The 23,749-nt window shown below is 41.8% G+C and overlaps 1 protein-coding gene across 1 annotated transcript; it reads left to right on the top strand.

The window, feature by feature from the left end:
• The first annotated feature begins 10,977 nt into the window (after positions 1–10,977).
• Positions 10,978–16,332, top strand: VAX1 (ventral anterior homeobox 1). The gene is made up of 3 exons (XM_054036218.1): positions 10,978–11,215; positions 12,971–13,158; positions 15,798–16,332. The coding sequence occupies exons 1-3, from the start codon at positions 10,978–10,980 to the stop codon at positions 16,329–16,331; spliced, it is 960 nt and encodes a 319-aa protein (XP_053892193.1). The 3' UTR covers position 16,332.
• Positions 16,333–23,749: the final 7,417 nt, after the last annotated feature.

Below are 23,749 nucleotides of genomic sequence, written 5' to 3' on the forward strand. Positions count from 1 at the left end.
CAGCTTTTTCCATGTCTCTCTAGACATGCGCTTCTATTTGCTTTCAAAAGCAGAAGTGAGCATCTAGGCCTATATCTAACATGGACTGGCTTTTCTTCCCTGCTGCTGTTCGACAGCGATCACAGGGTATACTGCTTACATCCCCCAGGAACAGAGTCTTGTTTTTTCCAGAAGACAAATAAGGTAGCCTACAAACATTTATTAGTGTCTAAGAAGAAATGGTCCATTAGTTTCCCATGTGGCACCATTAGTCTATCAAATCCAGTCTCCCACTTCTGGTAGTAGCCATTATCTGATACTTCAGTGAAGAGCAAAAACAAAAGAACAAATAAAATACAGCCTTCTGGAGTTGGATTGTGAAATGCTGTACGTCGGTGGAGAACTTGGGAAGGGAGGTCTTTCCAGCCTTCTGCGTGTGATCAGTTTACATCCTGTGAGATTTGATAAACCCAATCATTGTCCTAGCTTGTATAATGAAGTGGTCATAACATTACCAGTCCTTTTTTATATCAAGCCAGGATATTTTCCTCAACAGTAGCAAAGTCCAGCTATTTGCTTTCTACAGTAGCAAATCCCACAGGTTGGCTGTATGTGTGGAGAAGCATTTACTTTTCATTCCAAATTTACTGCCTTTTCATTTAATCTGGAGTTTGTTCTCGTATGTGTCAAAGTAAAAAGAAGGTCTGATCAATGTTCGCTGCACACTTTATAATTCTGATCGACACAATCAAGTCTCCTCTAATTCTTCACTATTCCATGCAAAATAATTCTAGGCTTTGCAGTCTCGTCTCATCTATAAATCCGACCATTCCTGTAATTATTTTCATCAATGTTTCCTGGAACTTTTTAGTCTCTGCTATATATTTCATAAGGGAAATTGACCAAAACTGAACACAGTATTAACATAAGCCTATACCATATTTTTTTATCATTATATCCTTTTCTGCATTCTTTTCTATCCCCCTTTTAAAGCATCCAAGCAACATATTTTCCTTAAAAGAAAACTGAGAAGAAACAGACATTGATGATTCATGCTGAAGGTCTTTTTCCTCAGAGGCACCTGCAAAGTCAGAGCCTATCAGATTATTTGAGCAATGTAGCTAATAATTGCCAATGTGCATTACCTTATATTTATCCATGATCAACATAATCTCCCATTGTGCTGTTCAGTCTCCCAGTTTGTCCATCAGGTAAAATATCCATCACAAGGTGAAGTCATCCCAAATCCTCCCACAATCCTCCACAGATTTTAATAACCAAAACAGCTATAATATTGGCCACTCTTGCTAACGCTTCATCCACTTTCCCCTACAAGTCATTAGTAGGTATACTGAACTATTATAGGTGCCCAGTTGAGGAATGTGTTTAGTAACAGTAATAAAATTCTCCCAGCGCCCAAGCCATAGGTCAAATCCAATAATGTATTGTAAATGTAGGTAAAATTCTCTTTTCATATGGTCCAACCGTCAACTCCTAAGAGTTCAAGAGTTTCAGGGCAAATATTTATACAGTCAGTAACCCAGGTTTCCTAATTGTTAAAGTTGATAAAAATACAGAAAAAAATTGTGGAACAGGTTTGAAATTATTCATGAATTTTTAAAAGCAAACAAATAAATATAACTCACCACTTGATAACCTAATTTTAAAAATTGCAAAAAAAAAGTGTTGTAATTTCAAATTTTTCCAACCATCTCTGTTGATTGTCACATTATCTCAAATTCTGTGTGCTGCCTGAGTTTATTGGACATGCTGCTGTTAAGGGACACAGTGTAAACTCGGGTTTCCTAGCTGTTATGTGATCCCAGCCTCTAGATGGTGCCTGGGTATACCAGGGGATGGAGATTCCCTGGTAAGCTTCACTGGTGTGACCTGCATTTCTTTGCTAGAGGATCCCTCATATGGACTTCTAGGAAATAATTACAATCCATTCAAAAAGTAATTGTCTTATAACATAAGGTAACACTGCTGCTTATATTAACGATCCATGGGGTCTACGTTAGTTACTTCTGTGAGAAGTAGCCTATTAGGATGACTCTATTTCACATCACTTTATGAGTTTGTGATCCATAACAGGACTTTGACTTTTACATCCTTATTATTTATTTTACTCAAGGACCTCACATGCAAGAGTTTATCGAAAGCCAAAATGCAGGTAAATTATGACCCCCCCCCCCATTCATTTTAATCTAAGATTACACAAGAAATGAAAGGTCTCTTCCAATCACAGCTGAGAAAAGTCAAATATTTATCCTCTTACAAACAACAATGAATTTTTTGAGTCTGATCCAAACCCCACTGAAGTTAATAGATCTATTAACTACAATAGGTTTTGGATCAGGCCCTATATTATCATTCAGTCAGGTCATTCTTTAGCCATAAAGAGCTTTTGCTGCACTTGTTTTTAAACTCTGGTCTCAAATAATTATTTGCTTTTTGGCCCCATTCTTAAACAATTATTGACTTACTGCCTGATTTTCAGAAATGCTGAGCAATTCCAGCTCCCAGTGAAGTCCTAATGAAACTTAGAGATCAGATAAACACCTATTTTGCCTTTCTAAAATCAAGCTCCTGCTAGATTTCCCAAAAGCTTTGCCAAGGTTTTTGGATTTTTCCAGTGAGCCTGAGACGTATTTCATGTTGAGTGTGCATCAGTGTAGGACATCAGGTTGAAAACATGGGGCATTCAGAGGTTTTGTGCTGTTTTGACCCCAAAGAAGGCAAAATGTGATTTTGGCTGAGTTTTGATTTTAGGGTTGTAAAAAACAAAGCTCAAAGTAAATGTTAGGGGTTAAAATTGACATACATAAAAATACATGTTTCAGAGTAACAGCCGTGTTAGTCTGTATCCGCAAAAAGAAGAACAGGAGTACTTGTGGCACCTTAGAGACTAACAAATTTATTAGAGCATAAGCTTTCGTGGACTACAGCCCACTTCTTCGGATGCATCCTAACCCTATTACTTCTTGTCCTGTCCTCACTGGTTAAGGAAAACAATATCATCCTCCTCTTTAGAAGAACTTTTGGAAGACAGTCCTGCCTTCAGTCTTCTTTTCTTCAGACTAAACAATCCCAGTTTTTTTCAATCTTTCTTTGTAGGTCATGTTTTCTAGCCCTTTAATAATTTTTGTTGCTTTCCTTGACTTCCTCCAATTTGTCCACATCTTTCCTGAAGTGTGGTGCCCAGAACTGGACCCAGTACTTCAGTTGAGCCCTTATCAATTCTGAGTAGAGTGGAAGAATTTCTTATGTCTTGCTTAAAACACTCCTGCTAATACATCCCAGGATGATGTTGGCTTTTTTGCAACAGTATTACATGGTTGACTCATATTTAGTTTGTGATCCACTATGACCTCCAGATCCTTTTCTGCAGTACTCCTTCCCATGCAGTCATTGCCCATTTTGTATGTGTGCAACTGATTGTTCCTTCCTAAGTGGAGGATTTTGCATTTGTTCTTATTGAATTTCATCCTATTTACTTCAGACCATTTCTCTAGTTTGTCAACATCATTTTGAATTCTAACCCTGTCCTCCAAATCACTTGCAACTTCTCCCAGCTTGGTATCATCCACAGACTTTATAAGTGAGGTTTTTACCCATGAAAGCTTATGCCCAAATAAATTTGTTAGTCTTTAAGGTGCCACTGGACTCCTTGTTGTTTTTGTGGATACAGACTAACATGGCTACCCCCTGATACTTGACTTCCCAGCTGAACTTCATCTTTAATTAAGATTTATTGCTTGCTGACTCTTTTCCAGCTTAATTGAAACTTAATTGAAACTGTTCTGCTTTGTGTGGGGTGGACACCCCCTCACACTGCTGCTATCTGTTATGGGGTCAGTTTGCAACCCATTTAGAAAAATATCACACTACAAATGGCCTTTGTTGCTAAAGTCACTGGAGAAAAACAAATACTCCAGCTGAAGGAATCTTTGACTCCCCAAAGGCTGGAGGAAATAATAAAGAGATCACTGCTTTTAATTTCAAGATGGCTATATGCACCTGATTTGGAGAGAGGCTGACTGCCAGTGTCTTCATTAATATCAAAGATGTTTTGTATGCTTTAGCTAAGTAGTCTATTCCAGTGGAAGGTGATTTTTCATTTGTTTGCGTGTTTGTTTTTCAATCCCATCAGATTTGTCTTTGTCCACCTCAAGAGGTCCATATTCTGTGTAGTGTTACAGGCCTGATCTTGCATACCTGTTTCTCGGACCCTGCAGGGAGGACAGAGTACCCTAGTGGACTTTAATGGGAACTTTGCAGGATAGCACCCTAGATTTGCTTGGTGGGAGACGTGGGACATTATCTTATTTTTTTTTTCCCACTGGTCAACACATGGATTAGATTCTAGTTACCACTAGAGTAGAAATGGTGTATATATGTGAACTTTTTGGACAATATATAGCAATACTTTTGTACATAATATAACATGTTTAATCTGATTTACAAATACAAATAAACCATCCCAATGCCCGTGAGAGGTATGTAAAGATAATCATCTCCACTTTACAGATGGAGAAATTGAGGCATAGGGAAGATAAGCACTCAGGTGCTCTGTGCCCAACGTCACACTGTGAGTCCGAGCCAGAGCTGGGAATTATGATCAAAGAGTACATCTACACTGCAAAAAAAAAAAAAAATTAAAAAAGCAGCATGTCTCAAAGCCCGGGGCAACAGACTCTGGCTTGCGGGACTCATGGTATGGGGCTAAAAATAGCAGTGTAGACATTCAGGCTTGGGCCGGAGCCCAGGGTCTGAGACCCACCTCCCTCCAGGTTTCAGGGCTTGAGCCTCAGCCCAAGTGTGAATGTCTACACTGCTGTTTTCAGGCCCCTCGCGTGAGCCCTGCGAGCCCGAGTCAGCTTACCCAGGCTCTGAGACTCACTGCCGTGGACCTCTTTTTGCAGTGTAGACAAACCCAAAGAGTCCAACCTCTCCGTCCCCTATTATAACTTCAGATAAGATTGCATCTTGATTCACATTTTCTCATGTCCAGGACAGTGTCACTGTTACTTTCCAATGGGTTCAGTTTAGTTCCTGTATTTAAACAAGGCAGAGATAATCTGGCAAATAGTTGCAAGTCTACACTGAAGTAAAAAGCCAGACAGTTCTTATTTATGTACCAGATTGGCAAGCTGGTGTGCATCTATGTAAACAGGTGTGGGAGTGTAACTGCTTCAGGAGAGTAGCTAAGAACTTCTGCATGTGATTATTTAATATAAACAGTTGAGTTAGCAACTGCTTAGAGCCCATATTCACAGAAGAGGCATGGAATGACCAATGTGTAATAGGTAGGAATCACAGCCCTGTGCAGATGTTTGTTAAGAAATGCCTTTTGGAACCCTGAGTTGTGACCTGTTTCATATCAGTGTCTTTCTTTGTATAGTCCTCTTTTGTGAAGTGGTCTTTTTATGAGACAGAGGTCCACTGATAGTCCACGAAAGCTTATGCTCTAATAAATTTGTTAGTCTCTAAGGTGCCACAAGTACTCCTGTTCTTCTTTTTGCGGATACAGACTAACGCGGCTGCTACTCTGAACACTGATAGAATTGTCTTTCCTTTGCTGTGGTACATGTAATGGTATTTGCGAACATTAGATGTAGGATGAATTCATCACCTCATATCCTTTGGATATGGTAAAGGGATTTGCATGTTTCTGGACTAGAGCAACAAGATATACCTGGGCATTAAACCAACATAGGCTACTGTGAGCACATCAAACCAGTCCTCTGCTCTCTACAAATAATATTAAATCAAGTTCAAGGCTCTCAATGTCCTGGGCCCAGGATATGTAAAAGATTGCCTAAAGCTCCAGGGTGAGGACTGTGGTTGACAACTCGGCTCCTCAGCCACAATGGGACAGTTCACTGCAAGAGTAAAGCTCATCTGTGCAGGAAACAGAGTGTTCGCAGGTCCTGGACTGTGGAGTGAACTTCCACAGGAACTAAGGACCATCACTAACCTTGCCCCCTTCCAGCCCAAGTGCAAAGGCCACTTCTTAGATTGTACCTTCTCTAATATAAAGCAGCATGTATATGTTAAAACAACTCTTAAAGAATAGATGAGTGAAAGAATGAACCTGACTGGACAGTTGTTAATCCCATTGTTTAATGCACTTCTGGAAGGTGCTCAGATACTACAATGATGAGCACAGTACCAGAACCTGTAGAAAAGAGAGGAGACCCTTCAGATGGGGATGTGCACTCTGCCTTCCTAAGACTAACTTCTCCAAAAGTGTGACATGGACGGTCTGCACCCATTAAATAACAACTTGATGGCCATGGAAGTTTCTCATACATTTCTCATGTGTTCGCCTATCACAATGAACAAGGGTGTTGGGATTTGAGTAGGAACTACTGATAGCAGGATTCTTATCCTGCCATATTTTCATTCATCTGTCCCCTGGAGGAGGCCAGTAGCCTGCTCAGAATCTCTTACTCTAGTTCATAAGCTGGAGTATCGTTTGGTTCCACCTCATCCACTGGACGCTCATTTTTGCATAATGTGGAATCATGTACCACCGTCCTTGACTCTCCTACTTCCCTTGTAACCTGCCCATATGCCCTGTTGAGCAGAGATATATAGCAAAGTGTGCAGGCCCAAGTTACGAGTTCCTTCGCCCTCTGCTGCATCTGGAGTAGGCTTTAGTCCACAGAATTTGCACATAAGCTCTGTGGTTTTCAGCTGCCTCTAGAGATCCACTGCCTTTTCACCTGTCCATCTCAGTTCTGAATTGAGACAAGTGTCATGACCAAATGAGACTGTAAACTCCAAACAAAGAAAATGCCTATTTGCGCTGATCCTGTAATCCCTGGATGTCAAAGAACCTTCAGACCAGGCTCTCTAGATGGTCAGAAACTCAGATCTATGAGGAAAACCGTTCCAATAAGAGTCTGTTTTACACAATAAACTAAGTGGGTTACATCACAAGATCCTTTTGCTGAGTTTTTTTTTTTTCTTTTTCTTTTTCTTTTTTTCCAGGCATAAGGACTATAGCTCAACAGCAGTTTAGCAAGTCACACAGATTAAAATAAACAGTAACATGTTGGCTGCAAGATCAGCTATGAGAGAGGCTCTGGTACTTCAGACCTCCTAAACCAGGAATATTTCATAGACAAAGAAAAAGCTAGAAACCAATAGAAATCAAGGCTTTTCTGTGTTTCTGCAGGAAAGGAAGTTGGAATACAGACAAATTAAGCAGCATAATCAGTGGCTAAACTTTATACTGTCACATGGTTTTATACTAAAGAAGATAAACTGTGGGGAGCAGGGAACCATCAATGTGGTAGTATATCTAGTAGATCAATGTATTTAAGTATTATCAACCTAGTTAATATACTAATATAAGCTTTTCAAAAGCATGTTCTACAAGGAATATTACAATCTATTTTCCAGAGAATGAACTGTGGGTTCATGTATTGTGCATTTGGTCATCATTTTGAAGGTTTTTTTTAAAAAAACAACAACTGATAATTGGGTCTGATCCTGATATTACTAATTCCAGTTTCACACCAGCGTAAAGTGCACAGCTCTGCACTCAGTAGAGTTATTCGGATTTATGCTAATTCCAATCAGAGTACAATCAGGCTCCATCTCGCTCAGTTCTTGGGGAGAAGTAACATTCATTAAAATTTATTTTAAGTGTAATGGGAAAAGTAAGATGTGTTGGGGAGAGCAAATTTGGTGACTGGGGAGCTAATTAATAAGTGATCTCTGAGATAGTCAGTGTTTACAAACATTGGCCCAGATCCTACAATGTAGTGAATATGGGTGGACCCCCATTAAAATCATTAGGTTCCATGTGGGTGAAGTTTGTTCCCACAGAGTTTAAAAAGTAGGCTGGGGCCATGATTATTTCTTATTCTTCCCATCATTTATCATCCAGACATTTTCATGGTTTTTGAAAGTATAATCATAGAAATGTAGGACTGGAAGGGACCTCGATAGGTCATCTAGTCCAGTCCCCTGCACTGAGCCAGCACTAAAAGTATCTAGACCATCCCTGAGAGGTGTTTGTCTAACCTTTTCTTAAAAAACGCCAATGACAGAGATTCCACAACCTCCCTAGGCATCTGTATTGTATTTTAAATGTATGCAGGCAAATTTAGCTGACTTAAGAGGGGAAAAACATTTTTTCTGAATAGTGTTACATAGAGCTACCTATATGTTTACAAACAAGTTTTATAGCCAGGTCTATAGGAGATCATTCATTTAAGGCAAAATTCCCATTAACTCCGCTGGTCTTTAGATCAGGTGCTTTATTGCAGGAAAGGCAGAATAATGGCACATACATCTGATGTTTAAACTCCAAATACCCTGCCTCAAACAGTGTAACTGAGTTGAATAACTACCTGTTTATTATTATTCTATATGCCTAGATATTAGCATAACTAAAGACATGGGGGAGAAATGTCATACACACACCCACACACCTATACAAATATAATTATAATTTCTCTCTCTCTACATTTCACAATAGATCTTTATGGAAAACACTGTATTACCTACTTTGTCTTAGGACCTTTATTATGTACAAATGTTTAAAATAATAGTCTGATTCAGAATTTTTTAGAATCAGATGGCCAGCCAGGACTGCTACTGCCACACTTCTCAACCATATAGATATATAACTCACTACCTGCATGTTGTGCATATACCTCATTTATGCAAAAATATATTCCTACTATGTTACCTTTTGCTCTCTTACCTAACCTCTCTGCTTGTTTGTTACCTCCATTTGTTGTGTCTGTTATCAACTTCCTGTGCAGGCATCCATGCATGGAGCAGCTTACAGGATTGGGCTCTTAGATTGGGGAAGGAATTGTTTCCTCCTTAAATATCTAGAAAGTGTCTTGCACCATAGGGCCTCCAGTTGATTTGAAGCTCTAGCCACTACTGCAGAACAAAGAATGACTAATAATAACAAACCGTCAGAAATTGCTGAAATTCATTTGCTTTAAGGAGAAAGAAACCTGTTCCAGGCTAGAGCCATTCTGCATAAGATATATATTAATTATATATATAAAGCGTAGGAGCTGATCCAGGTCTCAGGAGTGACTTCTTTATCTACATTTGAGACTTCTGAGAATTATAATAGAAAAAAATCTAGTTCAGATGATCCGGGCAATTATTGAACAATACTTGTTCGAGACAGAATAATCTGAAGTGTGTGTAAATTGCATTCGCTTTTTACATTTGATTTTATTTCTTGGTCTGAAATATGCCTATTTACACTAGTTTAAACTTAAGCCAGAGATCAAGGGTCTGCCCTAAATTATCCCAGCATGGATCACTAATAACTCTTTTGAAGTCAATGCAGTTACACCACTAGGATCAGAATCAGACCCACGAAGTTGAGCAGTGTGCAATATGCACATAACTGGGCAGGGTGCTGCAGTCTGATGTTGGCTTGCTATGCTGTTTGCAATGTTAATGGTCTGCACAGTACCTTCAGCTGGGTAAAGATGCCAGTCCCCACCCCTCAGACACAGAGAATCAGACCCAGAGAGACAGGAAAACCTGACACTCCTGGATTTGTGTGAAAAATTCTCAAAGAAAATTCTTTCTCTCCCTCCGGCCCCTAAACTCTTTGTGAATGGGGCCAGTGCAACATGTGGCCTTTCACCCCGCCCAAGCACCATTGCCAGACAGCCACACTCAGAGAATTGTTTGTTAATAGTCCAATTAGATAATTGCCATCTTTCACTCCTTTTGCTCTACATTTCCCATAAAGGAATGAATAAGGAGAGCAGCATGAAGAGGGCTTCTGCCCTACAAGGTGACAAGAAGGGCTGGAGCATGCTCTTTGCACAAGGCCATTTGCTTGAATTGAATCATTGTAGCCTAATCAATGGTCTTATTGGATTACTGGCTGTTGCGGTTCTCAAAGATATTGTAGCAGAGACAATGAAATAGCCAGGGTAAAACTTTTTTTTTTATCCTTTAGTAGATCACGCAGTGGAGATTTTTCACGGGCTATCTCTCTCTCTCCCTCTCTCCCCTCCTGGATCTTTCTGAACACAAAGCTGGCTTCTTTTCTTTTTTTTTTTTCCCTTCAATGAGCAGGCTCTACCAATTGGTTCAGTGTTTGTGAAGGTGCAGAATTAGCACACACACACAGAAAGCAAGCATCTGAACTGAATTAAGGAGAGGTAGGAGTTTAAGATGGCTGTCTGTGGAGAGATGTGTTCAGGAGGATTTCTGCTGGGCTGATCCTCGGCTTCCTTGGATAGACCCACTCCAGAGGAAAACTTTTTTGTGTGTAGTGGTTGGCTTGTTTTGTTTAGACTCCAGGCTGCTTTTCTGCAATTGCATTTTTTTCAGCCTTTCCTAGCAGCTTTATTCAGATTTATTTGGTGTGTCTTGGATAAAGCCACTATATAATCTGGAGGGTCAAAGGCAGACTGAAGAAAGTTAATAATGGCTGCTAATGGTGCTAACAATTCAGGGTGAATCTTGTCAAAAGTTTTTTTTTTTCCGCCCCCCCTTTCTGGAAGTCTCAGTCTTTTGATTGTGTGTTTCCTGAAAGCAAGACCAATCATTTCAGTTTATTCACTGGCTAAACTCTACTTGATTGGGGACAAGCACACAAACCATCCATTACGATCTGATATATTATCCAAACAATTTAGTGTATTCATGAGGTAACCTAAATGTGGAGGCTGCAAAATTACCCGTAATCAATTGAAACAGCGAATGCGCGTCCCTCTGTGTGTCTAACAACTACATGTCTCTGTAATAAGGCAGACATTAAATCATTTTGGAGTTGTACTGTTGAGTACCTGATCACTGGGGCTCAGGGAAGCTGGACAGTCACATTAGGACGCAGGGATTGAGGAAGAAGCAAGCTGCCTTTCTGTTGGGATCAAAGCCGACCCTTCCTGGCGAGAGGGGCTTTTCCACATCCCCACCGACCTGACCGCAGGCTGTGCAATATCCAACCTAGACTTTTCTTTTCTTTTCTTTTTTTTATTGCACTACATGTTTGGGAAACAAGACAAAATGGACGTTAGATGCAATTCAGAGGCTGAAGCGAACCGGGTCTCGAAGAACGGACATAAAGAGGGCAAGGAAAGCAAAGGGTCTGAAGGAAATATTTCTACTTCTTTTTTGAAGGATCAACAAGGGACTTATTCTGCCTCGGCCGTTTCGGAAGATTGTAATAAAAGTAAATCTAGTTCTGCAGACCCGGACTATTGCAGGAGGATCCTAGTTAGAGGTAGGAGTTTTGGAGGCATTTTGCGTGTGTGTGAGCGAGAGATCGGAATTTTTATATAAAAAAAATATGTTGGGGTTTCGAGATGTTCCTCTTTTACTACGGATGCAGAGGGGGAGATACCGCTGTAGATTGTAATGCAATATTTCCAGTGGCAAGTGGTTCTAAGTCTAGAGCTGTTTTATAGGGTCTGATTTTTTTTTTATTTTTTTTTTTGGTATCTTTTATTAATGTACTCCTTTGGTTCATGGGAGAAGTTTATCTGCATTACATTGGTTTTCCACTTTTTCTTGGTGCCTCTTAAACACCAACCGTTGTGGCTGTGAAATATTATTTACAGCCTTTCTGGATTCGCCATAGACTTCCCAAACGGTGCCCTCTTCTACAGAGAGCATTGCAAGTGTCAAAGTCCCCCTCGGCGGGGCTAACGGTATGTCCGAGTGGATTTTGATCAATGCAATGAATAAACAGCGATCGCTGTTTAAATTCTGTAACACCTACAATTCCCTGCCCCACGTGAAAGTCCTTGCTTTAGCTGCTTCTGCACACCTCGGACACTAGAAAGGAGACGCCCGGAGAAAATAATGGATTTCACCTTTTGCATCTGGGTGCATTTGTATTGTTTGTGGGGGTTTTGGATTTTTTTATTTTTGTGTGTGTGGAGGGGATATATAAAATGTAGGGGTTTCTGCTGTGTCCTCTGTCCCGGTGTCCATAATGTGAGGTGGAATTGACGGTGGAAGAATTATTTGTTAAACAATCACTGTTTACATAGCTTTAAAAAAAAAGACAGGAGGGATTGAATGGGGTTTCTGTATATTTACTGTTTTTATTTCCCTCCTCCCCATCCTTCGGATCATTTCCCGGTCCACTAATGAAATGATTTTATAGTGCTCTGCACAAATTACCCGTGGAAATTACCGTTTTATTAAGGTGTGTGGGAAGAGGGGAATAGAATTATAATAAAATTAGTGCAAAGCAGGCCTTGTAAACAATAATTAATCCTTGCGCGACCGATTGACCCCAGAGAGGGGTCAGATTGAAATGATGTGGTTATCTATGACTTAAAGTGTATTATGGAGGTAAAATTACGGAAAGCAAGGCTGGGAATGCTTTAATGTAATCTGAATCTAGCTCTAGCATGACAGTTGTGCTAATAAGATTTGTCCTGCTTTCTTTAGGCCGGTACTAAAATAAAAGTGAGGCTTCTCTGTGTGGTTTGTTTTAATTTTTTTTCCCCCCTTACCCTCCTGGCATTTTTAAAGAGGAAAGAATCGGCCATAACTATGCCTCTCCCGTGCCATTCAGGGGGCGAGATGCATTTAACATCCCAAACCGCCCCATGGTGAAACGAAACATTTTGTAAACTCGAAACGGTCCTGCCCAGGAACGGCTGTAGAGTTGCGTTTTGGCTTGCTAGCCAACAATAACAATAACCCAGCAGCACCAACGAATAACCCGACAGTGAACAGGGCCCACGAACAGTTGGTGTTTATTACAGCACTGAGATCAATCAGTGAAATGTATTAAACGCCCTTACAAAGAAAGTCGGGCTGGGGGAATTATTTACAGATCTCTGACCCGAGCGCCTCCTTTTTTCCTGGGTACGGTAGCCCCATGCGATGCCCTGATTTTACCAGCCCGATTGCTGCCTGGTTAACCTAAGCGATCCTGGCGTTGGGTGAGTTGCCCAGCAGCTCTTTGCGTTGCTCCGAAAGCGGTTCCTTGGTGTTAAGTGACTGCGCGTTTCTTTGCCAGATGCCAAAGGTTCAATAAGAGAGATTATTCTGCCTAAAGGACTTGATCTGGACCGCCCCAAACGGACCCGAACGTCTTTCACCGCGGAGCAGCTGTACCGGCTGGAGATGGAGTTCCAGAGGTGCCAATACGTGGTGGGACGGGAAAGGACCGAACTGGCCCGGCAGCTCAATCTTTCGGAAACTCAGGTAGTGCAGAGAAAGTACCTGCTGCTGGGCACCTCTGAGACCTCTCCCCCCCCCCCTTTCCCTGAGTCCCAGCACAGACACACTCCTCAGGGATACAGCTGAAGCCTCGTCCACATAAACACCTGCTCACAGACTTACATCGACTAGACAGGCAAACGTTTGTTTCTGTTTCCAGAGCCCACTGCCTGGTTCACACAGGATCACAGGCCTCCTGGCAGACACAGGCGCACACTTTGTGGCAAACCATTTCCCCACCCATAACCACAGTGATCTGTGAATATTCACCCTCAGACAAAACCTGACACCCAGGTTTACACAGAGAGAGAGGGGGGGGGCTGCTACACCCTGAAAGAAAATACTGGGGCTTAAAGTAGCTGACAACTTGGTTTGGTCACAAACTGAGCTACAGAATGTAGCAAATCTCTTCTGGAACTCAATACATGAGGGCGAAGAGGTTTCTGATGAGACATTCAGTACACAATGTGCATTATCAGAATGATGCGGTGGGGGGGGGGGAGTTGCTTTCCAAATATGTGGCATTGAATTCCGGACTGAGAGGTGGGGGTGGGAGGTGTCCAGATTTGGAAGGCGATCGAGTGTAAGCAATGCAAACCACCTTTCATAACACTAGTCCGCATGCAGGGAGCTGTCACTGCTTGCACAGCTCCAATGCTTCCCATGAACTGTTGGGTGGATTCGAATTAAGTTTTATGCCCTTTTCAACAGTTTAAAAAAGTACGCTACTGACAAGCATATAATCAACAAATACAGAGATGATAAATGATTTTCTATTCGATATATTTACTTGCCCCTCTAAACTTCTCGTTTGATTTTGCCTGCTAATGTGCTTTACATTGATTTTTGTTTGTTTGTTTGTTTTGTTTGTTTGTTTGGAGTGTGTGTGAGTGCGGGGAGGTGTTTTCACAGAATCGCATGGAAAAAACCTGTCCATGTGCAATTTGGCAATGAAGGGAGCTGGAATCGTGCTGCGTTAAAATTGACTAATATACAAACTCTGTTTTGTTTCTAATTTCCTTTTTACCTGGCGTGGGGGCGGGGAGGGGTTGCAACACCGGCCATATTTTAAGTTTTCAAATGCAAATTTGACAACAACAAAAAGTATTCTTTGCATCTCACAAGAATCAGGTCAGCAGGTCAGGTCCCTAAATTACAGAGGGAATTGGCTCACCTTATTTGCAACAGAGGTTCTGGGCGAAAAAAAATCTCTCCTCCTAAAAAGTTAGAGATTCTAACTTTTTAGAGAGAGAGGGTTTTTTTTTTTTTCGCTCGGAACCTCTGTTGCAAAATAAGGTGAACCAATTCCCTCTGTAATTTAGAGTCCCCGGATCTCTTCCTGCAGTGTATGGAACAGTGTCTGGCATAGGAGGTGACATGGGAAGGAAATACTGTATAGAAGATACTCTGCGAAAGGGAAGGATAATGTAATGCGACAGAGAAAAAAATAATTGTATTATTAGCTGCTTTGGGGAAAAACGCTAGAAAATCCCCAGTGCTTCGTAACAGAAAATAGACAGCTGGTAAATAGTCCTACTTTTGTATGTGCCCCTGAATTAAAATCTGGTGTATTTATCTTTCATTCCTACCTATTATTACAGGAAATAGATTGGTGGACAATAGCAAAGGTTCTACCCCATGAGACTGCATCTCTTTTTGTTTTGGGGGATGAGGGGGGAGTTATTGACAGGGCAGTGAACAGAGTGCCCTGTATGATTGTGCACTGGTCAGTGAATAGTTATGTCCGTTCGAACAATTAAAAGTGCAAGGGGGGGTGGGGAATAACCCCAAAGTCAACGAAAAAAGAACAAACTTCTAAATCCCGGTTTGGTATGTCGTTAAAAGATCAGCCGGTGTAATAAATCCCGCTGACAAGCTAATTAGCCTTTCTTTGCCGTGGGACAGGTATGACAAGTTAAACAGTCTCGGAGGCTATAGAAATATAGATTGTATTCCTTTTAGTTAAAATCATATTTTAAAGGGGCCAATGTGGCTCTGACCTGCTATGAGATGCTTCTGATATGACCTTCTCGTTTGGCGTGAGAGAGGCAGCTGGAAGGGAAGCGAGAGAGAAGAACCACGTTACTGTCACTGGATGAGCGGATAACGCCACGCTGCCAGGGAGGGAAGTGGAAAGGAGAGTGCAGTTTAGGGGCCTGCTGGATTGTTCCGGGAGAGGGGGCGAGGAGTGTGCCACCCGCTCCAAGTTTAAGGCTGGCTCTGAAATAAAACTAATTTAAAGAGTCCGATCCTGCTACCACTGAAACCCACGGCGATATTTCCGCTGTCTGCAGGCGAGGGGAACCCGGGCCCTTTAAGGTGCCTCCCGGTGCTACACAGCTCCCAAAGTCAGAGCTCATTAATCCTAGGCAGGATTCTCCCCCCCCCCCCCCATTCGTAAAAAGTGCTGCTGAGTGGTTCATTTCAACTCCCTAAGCCTCCCCTCCCCCGGCCCCAGACTCTCCGATGCAGTGTAAACCCCCTATTTCGGAGTGGTCAAGCCGGCGTTCATTGTCCAGCCCCAGGGCCGGGGCGGGGGGAAATGGAGAAATGCCGCAATCCCCGAGCCCCTTGGCCGCCGGGCTGGGCCCCCCGCCCCGCTCACCCTGTGCCTCTCTCCCCAGGTAAAGGTCTGGTTCCAGAACAGGCGCACGAAACAGAAAAAGGACCAAGGCAAAGACTCGGAGCTGAGGTCCGTGGTGTCGGAGACCGCCGCCACCTGCAGCGTCCTCCGGCTCCTGGAGCAAGGCCGGCTGCTCTCCCCGCCGGGACTGCCCGGCCTCCTGCCCCCCTGCGCCACCAGCGCCTTGGGCTCCGCGCTGCGGGCCCCCAGCCTCACCATCGGCACCACGGGCACCACCAGCTCAGGGACCGCGGGCGGCTCCCCGCACCCGCCAGCAGTGAGCAGCGCGGCTGGGCCCCCTCAGGCTGCGGGACTCCACGCCTCGCCCAGCGCCGGCCATAACCTCTTCAGCCTGCCCGTGCCCACCCTCCTGGGCTCGGTGGCCGGCCGCCTGTCCTCTAATCCCTTGACAATGGCCGGATCTCTGGCAGGAAACCTGCAGGAACTGTCAGCCAGGTACCTGAGCTCCTCTGCCTTCGAGCCCTACTCCAGGACCAACAATAAAGAAGGCGCTGAGAAAAAAGCCCTGGACTGACTCTGAGTAACTCCATGTATTTATATTTATAGTATCTATTTGTGGCGATATTTATGGAATAATGACACGTTAGCATCTCATCAGCCCTCCCTTCATTCCCCCCCTCCACACACCATCCTGCCATAACAGCCCCCCCACGACCATGCTTTCCTAGCCAGACTCATTGCCGAATGCAACAAGGAACGGAACTATGGTTAGAGGAGAAACCATGAAGTGGACAAACACCTCACCCGAGTGTAGCTGCTAAATAAACGGATTCCAGACAAAACAGCCGAGAAGCACCACTGTTAGTGATGGAGACCCCTTTATTTTAGCGTGGGAGGGTGTGAGGGGGGAAAGGCAGGGTGGGGGAGGTTTGCAGGCAGCTCAAAACCAAACATTTTGACTGCATTCTGAATCACACCAATGCAAACCTAACGATGATCCACGTTTTTATTTGGGAAACGGACTGGGGAGGAGGGGGGAAATGGGAAGGGGGAGTTGTTTGCAGTTTAATCAGAACCATTTTGACTGCATTCTGAATTAAATCAATGCCAACCGATGGGGAAGTCCTTTCCAAACAAACAGACATAGAAATGGAACCATCAGGTGGATTTAAATGTGATGTCAAGACTTCAGTGACTCTAAGCACAAATTTGCTCAAGGTTTTGTGGCCCCATATATGTATATGATGACTGCACTACATTAACCGTTTAGTATCCTCGTTTTTATTTATATTTGCCCTTGATATAGATCCAATCCAGAAAAAAAAGTCTATCAACTTTTTTTAAAAAAAATCTTGAATATTGTAAGGATCGGAACAGACTGCCTTTAAAATCTGTGCATTAAATGCGGATACAGAAAACAGTGGCTTTAGATTGTTTTTATTAAAAACAATCTTTCACTTCGAGATAATGTAACGCCCCCTTTTTTTAGTTTCAAGAGCTAGTTCTTCGAACCAAAAAATAACATAAAAATGTTGTAAAAGTAAACATGTTAAATAAGGAAAAGTAAGGGGGAGAGGGTGGCGTGATTGCATCTATACCTATTGGAATGGCAGTTTTTTCGAATTGAGTTTCCAATACTTTCAAAGTGTATCCAAATTAAACATCTTTAGGGTTTCCTCCCTCCGTAATACTCTCACAAATTACTTACATTTTGACTAAAATTAAAGTAAAATATAAAGAACATATCTTTTTAAAAAATACATCCATGTAACAATCCTGTTTGTCCTTTTGCATACTTGTTACAGTTATTTTTCTCCATCCACCAAGGTGTTTATTCCAACTCTAGCATTCTGATCTACTTCATATTAAGTTTCAGTACTTGAATTTGTCAGAAAAAAGAATTCTGTAGTTAGCTAATTTGTTTGTTTAGTTTTTCTTTCTTTAACCTTTAATATAAGGCGTTTACAAACTGTATAAATACGTGCCACCAAACCTTAACCAAAAATAATTACAAAAAATGGAATGGTTGCTGTAGTTTAGAGAATTAACTATAAAACAGAACTGGAGAGCGAGCGAGAGAGAGAGCAGGACACAAAACAAAATAGTAATTTTATTGTGAATTATTTACGTCTGACGTTTCTAGGCAATAGTGGAGAAAATAATGAATGAATCGAGCGCCGAGAATTTGCTACTAACTTTTGTTCTGAATGTTTTTGGATATTTGGATGTTTTGTATTTATGTGGTGAGAGTGAAATATATTATATCTATATGACGACAGAATTAGGTGTACTTTCGTCTTATATTTAAAACACCAAAATTATCATCAGATATGTTCGATGCAAAATGTCAAAAATCCTTTCTAGTGGATGTTCTGAAGTCGATTGCCTTTCTGGACCTATGGTTCTGAACAGATGGGACAGCTTTGGATTCACAATGAAATAGCTGAGTTTACACCGGTTTTAAAAACAGACAAAACGCTGTAGTTGTTTATTTAAATTAGGACTGTGATTCAATTGATCAAGCCGCGGGCTTGCTTCCTTTCGGACCAATAATAAGTATTTTCCTGGCCAATAACAAGTATCATTTCCCCATGTGTTAATTTAAAAAACGACACTGCAGCTACACTACGCTAGATTTTCAGAATAGGAGTTCCCCAACCCTTGTGCATATGTAATCTCCTTAGATAAAAAAGAGAGAGAGGATGGAATATTAATGATAAACCAAAGGGCTTTCAGTAAAGAAAGAATCCCGTGAGCCCGATCCTGAGCTCAGGGGGGAGTTTTGTCTGAGAAATCAATGCAGGGCTGGGCCCTCTAATGATTGCCCCTGTTACAAACTGAGATGTGTGGAAATAAAAAGAAGAGAGATTTTCAAGATAGCTTAAAGTCCAAGCCAACGCCGGTTGCAATTCACGTGGCTTCCCGCAGAATGCTGGCGGAATTCAAGCGCAATAAAAACTGTTGCCTATTCCGGATTTCCTTACGCACAGTTCTCAGTCGTCTCCCTGTGGTTCTCGTTTGCCATTTTTTGACTCGTAAGTGTAATCAAGTTCCTTGAGCTCAAAGGTACTAACTAAGCTGTAATGTCCAACGCGGGCATGCACCTCTTAAAAAGTCCATATTCTGTATCCACAAATCCATTTATGGCTACACGTATTTAGCCACTTTTTAATAACTGCTGGGTAGCAAATGTCTCCCAGATCGGAGCACCGGCGAATCTTTTATTATTACTGGGGCAGCATTAACAGAGAACTGATTTTTGGTGGAAATCAGAATTGTACTCAGTTATCCAGGAGGGGTGGTAATTTTTATAGCAGTCCCTGCATCAAACTGTGAGAGAAAGATCAGTGACTGGAGGTGTAAGTTAAATTCCGAAGGAAATTTTTCATCTCTGGGTTTTCCCAGTAATATTCCCTGTCACCAGCAGTAGCATTTTTAGGAGTTACCAGGCATTGTTTACACTCCATCTTTATGTTAGGGTTGTTTCCAAAGCGGACAGCTACACGGCTCCAAAATCAAGTGGAGATTAAAAAAAAAAAAAAGTTTGCAGACGCGTCACATATGATCGGGGAATATGGATCTGGCTGTTTAATGAGGCGATTTGTTAGAGGGTCGATTTAGACTTTTTATTTTAAACCTGGAAGAGACGAAAATAATTAATCAAACTAAAGAAAATGCTGACCATGATGAAGGATTCTCCCAACAAGAATAAAACTAAGTTTACGTTTTCTAGAGGTGTATTTAAAATTAATAAAATAATAATAATTAATATTAATAGTGCACGGTTTTAGTCCTTGCACGACGGGGGGAAGGGAGAAGAGATTGTGTACATCATTAGTTTTGTTTTCCCTCACCAAAAAAAACCCCACTGTTGCTAAAACAGCTCCCAGTTACCCCCAGCTTCCAACCTCCCCCCATCCTCCTTCGTTATGAGTATATTAAACTATGGAGCCTGTCCCGGTTGAAATGTACAAGCGTTTATATTATAGCCCACTTCGAAAAGAACTGCAACTGCATTTTGGCAAATGAACTGATCAATAAAAAGGCCACGATTGTCTTTTAATCTCCCCCTCCCTCTGTCTTTCCGATTGAACCAAGGCACCGTCTGAGGATAACTGTTTATCTTGAGAGCCTAAAATTGGTGAAACTCCCTGACGGTATACATCGGCCTCCTCTACCCACCACTTACACACCGTGCGCTGTTCTTGTTTTCAAATAACCCTCTTCTGCAATAATGAAAAGTGAATTTGTAATTAAAAAAGCATTCGGAGGCAATTTAAGTCCATTTCAGGATTCCTCCCACACCCCCACTCCATACAAGCACTACACAACCTGCGGGTTTAAAAAGCAAAGGGAAGGCCAACATCCTCCTGAATCTTCGCCATGTCCCCCACTCACAGCTCTGGAGTCATGCCCGTGGAAAGCAATTCTGATCCTCCCCTCTGTTAGTTTGTATTTGATCATTATGGAGAATGCGTTTGTTGGAGCCAATGGAAGGTTAAATTAATCCACATGCCACTTGAGTCAGACACTTTTGATTAGGGCAATAAAGTCAGAAGCACCTGTCTTTACATGATGGCTGGGAAGGGTTTTTATTGTTGGTTGCACGGGTAAAAGGCCAATCCATTTTTTTAAATATAGGTACAGTTCTGCTGCCAGATTCGCTATCGGGCACATGTGGTTTGGAGCAAGAATTTAAATGAGGGATCTGTTTAAAATCACGTCTCTGCCTATTCCCTTTAAATTCCAGCCACCCAAATTCTGTTCTCCCATTACAGCCAGGGTGTTACAGAAGGCGTTGGAGGGTGAGTTCAAGACAGTCCGTCAGTCACCTAGTCTCCGCAGTACGGCAGTCTGATTTCCAGTATTACTTGACCCTGATTATTGTCAGACCCTTAGGTTCCAGGTAGATTGGTGGGGACGGGGAGCAGATTTTCCGTTTGTTTTATTTTAAACATTATCTGATAGCCTTGGGTTAGGGTTATAAATTCCTCCCTTGCTTTTCAACACAATGAACCAAACAATCCCCGAGGCAATTATACCTGAAATGTTAAGCTACTTTTTGTGGGGCGAGGAGGAAATCCCACGTGTAGGTTTGTTTTTTAAAAGGACCGGTTAAATCCATAGATATCTATATCTCATGTTCTGTGTCATCAATAATAGCTTCCTTTATAAAAACAACAAAGAGTCTGGTGGCACCTTAAAGACTAACAGATTTATTTGGGCATAAGCTTTCGTGAGTAAAAACCTCACTTCAGCGACACGCTGCCACTTTATGCTAATTATTTAGGTGTTGCATTTCTTTCAAGCTTGGAAAAGAAACATAAACTGCCTTTGTCAGATTTGCGGTGGCTAATCAGATTCAATTCCTGGGTCTCCGGCCCTACCTGTGTCTGTTTCTCTGTCAAAGTTATTTTTTGGTTGCCCATCACAGTAGCATCTGATCTCAAATGCTTCAATGTTTGAGCAGCATGCAATGTAGGGGTAATAGTTAGAGCCAAGGCAAATAAACACAAACCCCAAAACTATCTCCAGGGGATTTTAAAAAGGAAATAATGGAAACATTTATACAGATGGTAGATTGAATGAAACCTTGCTTTTGTAAAACCTACATTTAGCACCTAATTTGACTTGAGAATTAAGAGTCTGGCATTGATAATCTGTTGTTGTGTAGCCAAACCCAGTGGGTAGACTGACACAGGGCCTGGTCCTGCAGCAGCCCTCACACAGGTGAAACTCCCCTTTAACTCAAGGATCAGGCCAAGGACCCAGGTAGAACATGCAATGCAGTGTCAGCTATGCCCATCTATGGGGCAATGCCAGCTTTCCAATGGTTATATATGAACCAGCTATACTAGGGGAAAATGAGATTTCCCCCTGTACAATGAGTCACTAAGGTGTGGGTTAAACAGAGCCCTAAGTATAAATGTGGTTTAAACGCATCAACCAAACACTAGCTTTGATCTGAAACATCACCCCTTCCTTCATCCAGTGAATCAACTTTGTGAGGGAAACTCTGTTAAGCCCAGTCCCAGCCTACAGGGAGGTGATGAGGCTCTAGTTAGTGCTGAGCAAGTAGTTCATCGCTAGTAAGTTATTTACATTTTCTGTTCACAAATTGTCTGCCAGCTGCTCCCATTTATTTGAGATTCAGAATTATCCACTGAATAATTTCTACAGCTCATCCTCCTGTTGGCACGCTGTTGGCAAACAGCTCATTGAAAGCTTTTGACATTTGAGTCTGGTTGGCTAATTTTGACTGGAAACCAACGTCACCTGTATTGTTGCTTGTTTCCACACTAGAGGACTGTAGCTCTTCAAATCACATGTCTGGTGGGAATATTGGTGTTTAGGAATTCAATGTTCTCTTTCCAGGAATATTCACTTGAAATTTGCCACTATCATGGACGTTCCTGCTAGCAAATTTGTTTGTTAGAATATCCATGGCAAGCGAGCACAAAAGAGATAAAGCAAATACCATTTTTTTTGGCTCAAAGCATATTCATATAGGTTTTTTAAAGGCCTTTGCCCAGCACTGGCTACAACACAGACTCTTTATGACTAACTGCCCCTTCAGGCCCCCTGTGCAAGGGTTTTGTGCCATTGGCTCTGCCTAAGTGCAGATCTAGTACTCCTGCAATCAAGCCTCCCCCATATTAGCCTATTAGTGTCCGTGCAGAACACACCTGGTGACATGAAGGGACGTGCAGATGGCCCCTGATTAGCTACTCTTCCCATCCCCCACCCACAAAGGGCTTCTGCTGCATACCTGCAGGACTTCCAGGCCAGGCTCTTCGCAATGTAGGTGAATTTCACCCACAATGAGCTTCTTGCTGTGTGAGTATTACTTTTTTCCTGTTTGCTTTATTTAATTCATGTGGGCCCTAATTCTGCATTATGATCCATGTAGGTGGACAGATATTCAATGATACCTATATAGATATATAAAAATCTATTGAAGCAGTTCATTTTAAAAGGCATAATATTCCCTGTAAAGTTTGCTGTGTAATGGTGGCAACATTGTGGTCATATAACTGGATATTTTCTAGGACACCTTCTCCCCATCCTACCACCTAAGGAAAGGATGGGACGGTTTCCCTGACTCTGATGAATTCGTCCACTTAGAGATAATAAAAACACTTCCAAATAGCAATAGGTAGAATAGACCAGGCTGCACCAAATGACAGATGTTTTCCAAAAAATTCCCAAGGAAGCTAGGTGCCCGAGAGCTATTTGTGTAATACTGTCAATATGCTAAGTATGTTTTCCAGAATTAAAATATAAATAGAGGAACTGCCATACTAGATCAACCCCAAAGTCCATCTAGTCCTTTTGACAGTGGCCAGTACTTTTAAGAGAAAAATGTAAGAACATCACAGTAGGCAGATTTGGGATAATCTGCTCCACCACCAACCACACACAAGTGTGGCTCTAATAGAGATTGTGCTTCAGGAATTAAACCAATCTTTTTGTTATAATTAATTATGACAACTGTAGATATGCTTGATAGCCATATATATGCCCAGAGCCATTTTGAATCTTATTAAGTTCTTGGCCTCAACAACTTCTCCATAGACTCATCTTATGTTGTGTGAAAAAGTATTTTGTTTGATCAGTTTTAAATTTCCCACCTTTTTAAATTTCATTGAATGTCTCCTGCTCTTGTTATGAGGGAGGGAGAACAGAAATTCCTAATCTACCTTCTCTAGAGCATTCACCACGTCCCCTCTTACTTGTTTCCTTTCTAATGTAAACAGTCCCTTTTAAGAAACATTTCTAGCAAGTTGCACTTAATACAATTGCTAGCGAAGAAGTTTTGTCTTTCTTTAGTTATGGTTATGCATGAACGTTTTCCTTTCAATTGGGAAATAAATGAATAGGTTCCCAAGTTCTAGACTCCTCTTCCCTTCAAATATATGTAGCCCATTGGTCAGTTCAATGCCCTGGTGTTAGCTAGGATGGAGACCATCACATAAGTGGGGACTTGTCTTG

Source organism: Malaclemys terrapin, chromosome 7 (genome assembly GCF_027887155.1).
Source record: "Malaclemys terrapin pileata isolate rMalTer1 chromosome 7, rMalTer1.hap1, whole genome shotgun sequence".
NCBI lineage: Eukaryota > Metazoa > Chordata > Testudines > Emydidae > Malaclemys > Malaclemys terrapin.

Coding starts and splice junctions, on each gene's coding strand:
- VAX1 (XM_054036218.1), top strand. CDS start 10,978: ATGTTTGGGAAACAAGACAAAATGGACGTTAGATGCAATTCAGAGGCT. Junction 11,216..12,970: donor CAGGAGGATCCTAGTTAGAG/GTAGGAGTTTTG, acceptor TTTCTTTGCCAG/ATGCCAAAGGTTCAATAAGA. Junction 13,159..15,797: donor TCAATCTTTCGGAAACTCAG/GTAGTGCAGAGA, acceptor CTCTCTCCCCAG/GTAAAGGTCTGGTTCCAGAA.